This window comes from Colletotrichum fioriniae (assembly GCF_027942845.1).
Source record: "Colletotrichum fioriniae strain IMI 355084 chromosome Unknown scaffold_14, whole genome shotgun sequence".
In the NCBI taxonomy this organism is placed as follows: domain Eukaryota; kingdom Fungi; phylum Ascomycota; class Sordariomycetes; order Glomerellales; family Glomerellaceae; genus Colletotrichum; species Colletotrichum fioriniae.
The window spans coordinates 1,102,913-1,110,735 of record NW_027076850.1 but is presented as its reverse complement, the minus strand read 5'-3'; the positions used below and the strand labels follow the sequence as shown (position 1 = coordinate 1,110,735).

At 51.8% G+C, this 7,823-nt stretch overlaps 2 protein-coding genes across 2 annotated transcripts; one reads left to right on the top strand and one right to left on the bottom strand.

Moving 5' to 3' along the window:
* Window positions 1-4,782: 4,782 nt before the first annotated feature.
* On the bottom strand, window positions 4,783-5,375 carry N0V96_010443 (uncharacterized protein; the record flags this gene model as incomplete). Its single annotated transcript, XM_053197027.1, has 2 exons — window positions 4,783-4,806; window positions 4,857-5,375. 2 exons carry the CDS (start codon window positions 5,373-5,375, stop codon window positions 4,783-4,785), a joined length of 543 nt encoding a protein of 180 aa, XP_053045516.1.
* Window positions 5,376-5,923: 548 nt separating this feature from the next.
* On the top strand, window positions 5,924-7,319 carry N0V96_010442 (uncharacterized protein; the record flags this gene model as incomplete). Its single annotated transcript, XM_053197026.2, has 3 exons — window positions 5,924-5,927; window positions 6,016-6,262; window positions 6,386-7,319. 3 exons carry the CDS (start codon window positions 5,924-5,926, stop codon window positions 7,317-7,319), a joined length of 1,185 nt encoding a protein of 394 aa, XP_053045515.2.
* Window positions 7,320-7,823: the final 504 nt, after the last annotated feature.

Sequence of the window (7,823 nt, the reverse complement as noted above, 5' to 3'; positions counted from 1 at the left end):
AAATACCTTAGAGCGAGGCAAGAGTGGACGCTATTCCCTATCAGGAAGTTAAGTATATACGTCTCCACACAGTGTACATCATCTCAGAGGATACTTCCTCAGCTACCCGTACGGGTACCCGAGCGAGTCGAGGAAAAGAATGCAGGGTAAATGAGAGAATCAATGTTCAATGTATTGTGTGCCGGGCTGCAGTCTGCATGTAAGGTATTGCTCGCTCTGCCTGCAGATGCATGCGGGCTAAGGTACTAGATTGATTCGCCTTTGCGGTTTGCCATGGAATTTACCGTCCTACCTTAGCCCGTCAATAAGGTGAGTAGAGGCCACCAACATGTTTAGGAAAATGACATGCGTGGGAATGCCTCGAGACATGGCCAGATTGTCAACTTCCTTCACTAACACCAGAGAATACATGAACACAATCTCCCAGGATCACGAGCAGGAGCTGCTCGCTCTTGCTGTTGCTCTCCTCTACCCTAGCACATCACACTCGAGCAAGCTGACTTGGTCCACTGGATCGGTTTCTTTGATCAAACGAACTCGGACTCCGGAGTGCGCAACAGAAGATGCGTGTTTGGTGTCAAGTCAGGGGGGACAAGGTCTGCTCCGTGGCCCGTTCATCATCGGGCCCGTTTCTTATCGAAAGTTGTTGTTCTGCAGCATCTCGCGGCAGTACGACTTAACACAAGACAAGCAAGGCCTAGGTACGCTGGAAAGCCACACAAGATGAAGAGGAGCGGCGGCGACGGCGGCGGCGGCAACACAGCATCGTACAGAAAACGAATGATGTACTCCTCGGTCGTTGTCAGCGATTTCTTTTCCCTTTTACGAAGCATCGCGACAATAGACGACAGAACAGGCACACGGAGTGGCATGCAGCCCAAATGCCTCACACTCAGCATCGGCGTCAGTCAGCAATGGAAATGCCAGAGTGAGAGCGAGATCCAGGTTCCGGGGAGAACTGGCGAGCGCTTGCCGATCGAAGAACGCCTCCCCTTACCCTACCGCTCCTTCCCTGCAATTCCCCAGTCATACATAGCCTGGAAGTCTGTGTCGCTGCGTCGTACCCAGTTGAACCCAGTTGAACCGGATCTTTTCCGTGCACGTGACAATCCGATCCTCCACCCCGGTCTAACACTTGTCAGAGAAAACGGTGGCTCTTGCTTCGCCTGATTCACTCACCACCTGCCTGCCTGCTTTCCACCTCAGACTCCAGACTCCAGACTCCAGTATCCTTTTTCACTTCCTGCACCGTGTGTGTTCGTGGTTTCCGAGGCTTCCACCGACCTTGCCTGCTCCACACCACCAACACCGTTCTGCCCGGTGCACTCGGGGAGTCGGGACTACAGCTGACACGGCGTTTCGTTTCGTTCGACAAATTATCTGACCTCGACCGTCTTTCCTACCGACCTGTTGGCGCTTGTCGCTCACATTCGGCTCTACCCTCTTCTTTGTATTCTCGCAAGCGGATAACCCGTACGTATTCGTTCGCATCCCGCCAAACTTGTCCGCAGGACGTTAGAGACCGTGCGTTCGTGATGGGTTTGCGGCGCCTCGAGCCGCGGTTCACACCCTCGACAAGCTCGCTCCGCAACCCGGGGCACATAGGATTACTGCCGCTTTCGGTCTCCGCGCAACATGACGGGATGGTTCGCAAGAATCGAATTCAACGGGGCAACCGATGCAGTCCAGCCTTGCGCTCGGCCGATGCCCTGAGCTCAAGTCAAGCTTGTTTCCGAATTCAGCGTACCTAAATGTGTGCCACTGGTGTTCGTGTCGCTCCGCAGTCAACGGCTTGACGTAAACCGTATTCTGAAGGGTCATACACAACTCTTTCAAGCCAAGCCTGTTGGTCCGCGTGGACCAGATCTTGCAGCAATTTTCAGACAAGGAATGTTCCTTGGTCTATGGACTGCCAGGGGCCAAGTTCGGAGGGCATCAGGCGGCTCCTATGGCGGATTCCCGTTTTCTCGCCTGGCAGTCGATGCAAGAAGAAGTCGCCCAGAAGAAGGAGCTGCTCGATGGCATGTCATCTCGCCGGTACCCCAGCCATAGATGGGACAGTAGCTAAGCAGTGGCATGCTGACCACGTTGTGGCTAGGCTCTTACGATTCGCCGTTGCATGTACAAAACGGCTTGAGCCAGAAATTACCGGCTGAAGCAAAGGTAATAGGAATTAGATTCTCATGTGGTATCTCCTAGCAGTCAAGGTAAACCGAAAGGTACCAGTGCAAATTTTCGGGGATTCACCGTTGTTGTCTCTCATCTGGAGGGACGACCATCCTGCGAACTATATGCAGCCGCAAGACAATATCGTCAGAATTCCATGGGCATGCCAGACATGTTAGGCTTACAGTATCAGCTGCGAAACCTAGAACTTTCCAGCGACAAGAGTCTCGAGTGTGGTCGCTGCTGAACAGCATACTGGGCATGGGTATCGTATTAGTCTCGAATTTCACTCGAAGGCTCGACAATCCCAAGTGTTCGATGAAGCCCGCGAAGCATCGCCTTCCACTGACCATTCGATGATTTCTGCCCAGCAATGACCCTCTCGGGTGTCGTTGATTGCTTCGCGTCCAATTCCGATATGGTTAGTGGCCGATCTCACGAGCCCGATTTCAGCGTCTATCGGCCGAACCACGTTCTTCGGTTTTGACAAGTTCAAGCTTGGCATTCTGCCCTGTCCAACGTCTTTTGACTCCAAGCTAGACATCTTTGGGAAACAGAGGGAAAGGGCTAGCGAAGTGTGTGCACTATCGTCCACGAGCTTACTACTAGCGAGGATGCCCCGAATTGGAGACGTCCGCAAGGACATGCTATTTTTCTCTCTTTTCGAGAATGCTATACTGTTTGCGATGACCAATCGACTCGGACAGTCCCTCTCGTCTCAGGCGGTCTATGGATATGAACGACAGATCGGTGAAATTACCGCGGTATCTAGGCCAACCTTCACAGGGACGACGAATTGGGATTGCGATTCCGGGCATTTAGATCGCTGCCGTCTTCATACATAGCCCACATCACGAAGCACGTCCTGTCACCCCGGCTGCCCAGGGACGAACAGAGCCCGCTCCACAAAGCTTCCTGCTCCAGCCTCCGAGCTTCAGCAGCCCCTCTCTCCTCTGAGTTTCCGCCCGCCCCGGCGTGATGAGATAGATCCTGTTCAAGCTTGCACCATATCACAAAGCCTTGGCTCGGCCTTCGCCTTCCGGCTTGCGGAGACAAAATAGCCGCGAGGAAAAAAGGCTGGCTGGTTCCACGTCCACGTTTTGTATGCTGACAAACGTGATTTTGCTGGTTGGAAGGGGAGCTTTTTTTTACTTAGGGGAGAGGGGCCGGCCCACGGTTGGTGCTGGGACTAGAGGAAAACGCGTTTCTTTCGTGAAGTTGCTTGAACGCGCTTCGCGTCGCGCCGGGATTTCCTAGAGCAAGCCCCAAGCCGATCTACGGATAGCTGGTCTGGGCGTGGTCGGTCTACTAGATGAAGCTGTTGATGGAATAATGGTAAGTACTTTGTGAGGCAGGAGAGGCATAGGATTTAGAGGCTCGCTTTCTTGGTTGCGCCTTGCCGCCATTTAGGGGCAAATATCGAATCGATCATTCCGAAACTGCCCTTTTGCCCATTTGACTTGGATAGACAAGCACATTTAAGCAACGTAAGTATTTCTTCTCGTCATTGCAGTCACCTCATTCTCATCAGTCTTGTCACACTCATCCTCCTTGCAATGAAAGCCTACTTCGGATCCGAGGACAAGCAGGCTGTGATGAAGACTTGAGTCGGGGCAGCAACACATCCTCCCCTGCTAATTGCCCTAGAATGCTACAATGTCATCAGTATCTCTCAGAAACCCATGAGAAGTGAGGTCTAGACTACAGGGGCGACATGGTATTCTCGAGCCGGATCTCCCCGTATTGATGCGCCTTGTTACCGGCGTCGGTCTTTGAGTTTGACCTAGTTCTGCCTCGTCAAATCCGAGAAACACCGCGGATCGCGTGTGCCGGGGACAGGGGAGACTTCGCCACGCGGCGTCGCTGTTTAGGTTTCCCATGACGGGATATTGCTGAAGGCCTGTTGTCAGCTATCACTTTTTTTTCATTTTCTTTGTCGCCCTTTGCCTCTGGCTGAGAGCTATCTTCTTGTGGACTCGATATAGTTTGATCCCGCACGGGATGAACCGTTCGTACGGAGTACATGTATGTATTCAGCCGTTGGCCTTGCCTCTACCTTGACTGGAGCCAAGTCGGGTGGGATAATCCGCAGTCTAGAGATTTGAAACAAGTGCGCGTGGGAAGACTTAATAATACTACGGTATATATGATTGTGGTGTTGGCGCTCCAATGGGATCTTTCCTTTCATCTACCGGAAGGTATTCTGGGTTTGCATATGCGAGTGGGAATAAAGTCAAATCTTGAACCTTCTCGGCAACCTTATTTGAGTGCCATCAGCATATGTGGTGCGAAGAACAAGGTAATCCTAAGCGGCGCGTGATTTGATTACACCTCAACAGAGTTGAGCATTGCGACTTTTACGAAGATTTCCTACTCCAAGACTGCGTATAATATGTCTATTTGCCTGGTCAATATGCATCATATTTACCCCCGCCAACCTTCTGATACTCTCAGATTGCTCTCCAATCGAGTCTAACAATATGGTAGGGACGTGTCAGAGCAGCTCCCAGCAATGAACTTCTGGCTCGCCTTGGTCTTATCTGCTTCAAAGAGCTGCGCCGATGGATCAAGAACACGATCGATGATGTGAACGATGCCCTTGAACAAAATTTTCCATTAGTACTGTTGGTTCTGAACAGCCTAAATCGACGCATGTTGGAGATCTTGCTTTTGAAAAGAACAGAACACACCCTGGTAACCCTCAAATCTCCCTCCGTCACCGCCGCAGCATCATTCAACCACACCTGTCCATTCTTAACCTGCGTGCCAACGTACAAGTACGACCCCGTCTGGATCCTGGTCGCCGTCTTGTTAAAGACGCTTGTGAGCAGCTGCGAGTTGGGGACGTAGTGATGCTGTACCAGATTACCGAGCCACCACTTGCCTTTTGGCGTCGGCGCGAAGGTGTTGAAGTACTGCCCCGTGTGTTTCTCAAACGCGTCGTTCGAGGGCGCGAAAAAGGTGAAGTCCCAAGTGGGTACGGTGTCGAACGCCTCCGTGAAGCCCGCGGATCCGTCAAGGACCTTGGCGAGCGTTGTTAGATCGTTCCTGGATTTGATAAAGTCTAGGAGGGTTGTCGTGTTGGATATCTTTGGGGTCACGTAGGTGCCCGCCGGTTTGGACGCGTAGGAGAGCGGGTTCCTATCTGCGGCAGCCCCTGTTGAGATCGTTCCGAGAGTAAGGATGCTCAATAGATTGATAAACTTCATGTTTGGTGTGAATAACCAGGTTTGTCGAAGTAAAGTCAGGAGGAAAAGAAGCTAGATTAAACGACACGCGGAGTGACAGTCTTATACCAACAGATTCACGTGGACCAAAGTACCATGCTGAATGGACCACAGCACTCGTTGTATTCCTTTCATTCCAATACTCTGTGACTACCGCAACGATTGACCACCGGGTCAATCTTTCGGCCCGGCTCCATGCCCCGATAGTCATCCCGGGATGCGGGGAACACGATGGCAAGACGATCCCCCGCAGATTTCATCTTTCTCCGGATGGGGAAGCTGCAGCGGAACTGTCCTCCGGACGAACTTGTATTTTTGCAGATGACAAGAGTTTGTTCTTTCCCCGAAATGCACCTCAGCTGAGTGTATACCTTTGTTTAAAAGGGAAACATGTAGCTTCCATGGCGTCTTGGTTCTGCCAACCTGTCTGTATCCCATACTTCCCCTCGAGAATCAACATCATGCGATTTTTGACGTTTCTCGCTATTTTAACAGTAGTTGCCTCTGCACTAGGGGTCAGCAAGCCACAAATGGGTGAGGAAATTACGCATCTCATAGATCTTCCAATCCAAAAGTCAAAGTCAACGTCCTACTCACTTACATGTCCTTTCTTCCAATACAGGTTGGAACTCGTGGAACACGTTCAAGCAACATATCAACCAGACCCTGATTGAGAACACGGCAACGGCAATGGTAGAAAAGGGCCTAGCCAAGGCGGGATACAGCTACGTCGTCATGGATGAGGGCTGGCAGGCTCTCGAACGAGATGCCGAGGGTCGGCAGCAGCACAACGCCACCCGCTTCCCGTCTGGTATCTCGGCACTCGCGGAGTACGTACATGCCCTAGGTCTCAAGATTGGTCTCTACAGGTATTCTCCCTTTGTCAATACTGCTTCTCACTCCGGCTCCCTCTTTTGCTTCTTTTCACTGAGAGAAGGTCGATCTGAAGAGCAGAAAGTGACTCGCGAAAAAAATGGCTAACAAAAACCTAGTGATTCTGGAATCTTTGGCTGCGGCTTTACCCCTGGCTCCTGGGGTTACGAAGAGCTCGACGCCCAAACCTACGCTGCCTGGGGCATCGACTACCTGAAGTATGACAACTGCGGCGGCTTCCACGCGGGCACGCACACCCAGCAGGAACGCTTCCATACAATGTCGTCCGCCCTTCTGGCAACCGGCCGCGATATACTCTACAGCCTGTGCCAGTGGGGCCACCAGTTCCCCTGGTACTGGGCGGACCAGGTCGGCGCCGCCTCGTACCGTATGTCTGGCGACATTTACGCGCGCTTCGCGGAGGACAAGGCCAATATCTGCAAGACGGCGTACTGTCTTAACACTGGATACGCTGGGGTGAGCGTATTGACAATGATTCGGAAGATGAGAGAGGTCTCACCGTTTCAGGCAAAGGAAAAGGGTAGTTGGGCGGACATGGATATGTTGGAGGTCGGGGTCGGGTATAATCTCAGCGGGAAGATGGTATACATGTCTGAGGTGGAGGAGCAAACGCACTTTTCTTTCTGGGCAGCGCTCAAGTCGCCTCTCATCATCGGTGCTGACATCACAAAGATCCGAGAGTCGTCGTTGAGAGTCCTGCTCAACGAGGACATCATCGCGGTCTCGCAGGATGAGCGAGGCGAGGCCGTGAGGTACTTGCCCGGGTTGTCGAGGGAAGACGAAGTGCAGGTATGGGGAGGCTCTATCGAGGCGGGGGCGTACCGGCACGTTGTCCTCGCCTTGAACTACGGCAAGAACGCGACGAGCATCAAGGTGCCGTGGAAGGATGTCGACGGGTTGAAGGAGTGTCCTGGTGGAGGGTTGAAAGTGAGGGAAGTATGGGCTGATGAGGATTTGGGAATCGTCAAGGAGAAGATCATTTTGAAAGGGGTGGCGGTCGGGCAGACCAAAGTTCTCTTGCTGTCTTGCTAGATATGCAGGGGGGGTATTCTGGGTATCACATATCTGGCAAGAGCCGCACCCAGTTCAAGATGAGCATCTGTAAACCAACTCAGGATGTCAACAATTAGATGGAAGTCTTCTGATGGGACTCCAAAGGAAGAAACAGAGTCTAAGTTCCTTGTGTATATCTAGCTTTACTGGTTCTGTTTCCATGCCTGCATCTCGCTTGAACCATATTGTCTTGAACTTAACGAAATCTAAAGCTTACGAGAAATAAACCAATCTCGAAGGTTGAGGGGAAAACCATTATCACTGGCGAAAAAATGCCAAGGTGGATTAATTCTGGTGACTATTTCAATCTCATGGCAGTGAGTCTTAGCCAAGATCTTTGGTCTCTGTGGAGAAAGCCAGAGTGATCGGCTTCCAACATGTTCGGGGAGCTAAAAACCGAGGAAACGACTATTGGACTAGCATCAGTGGCAGGCCTCAGTGTCTGTTTCGTGGAACATCACACTAATCTTCGAGTAATCCAAC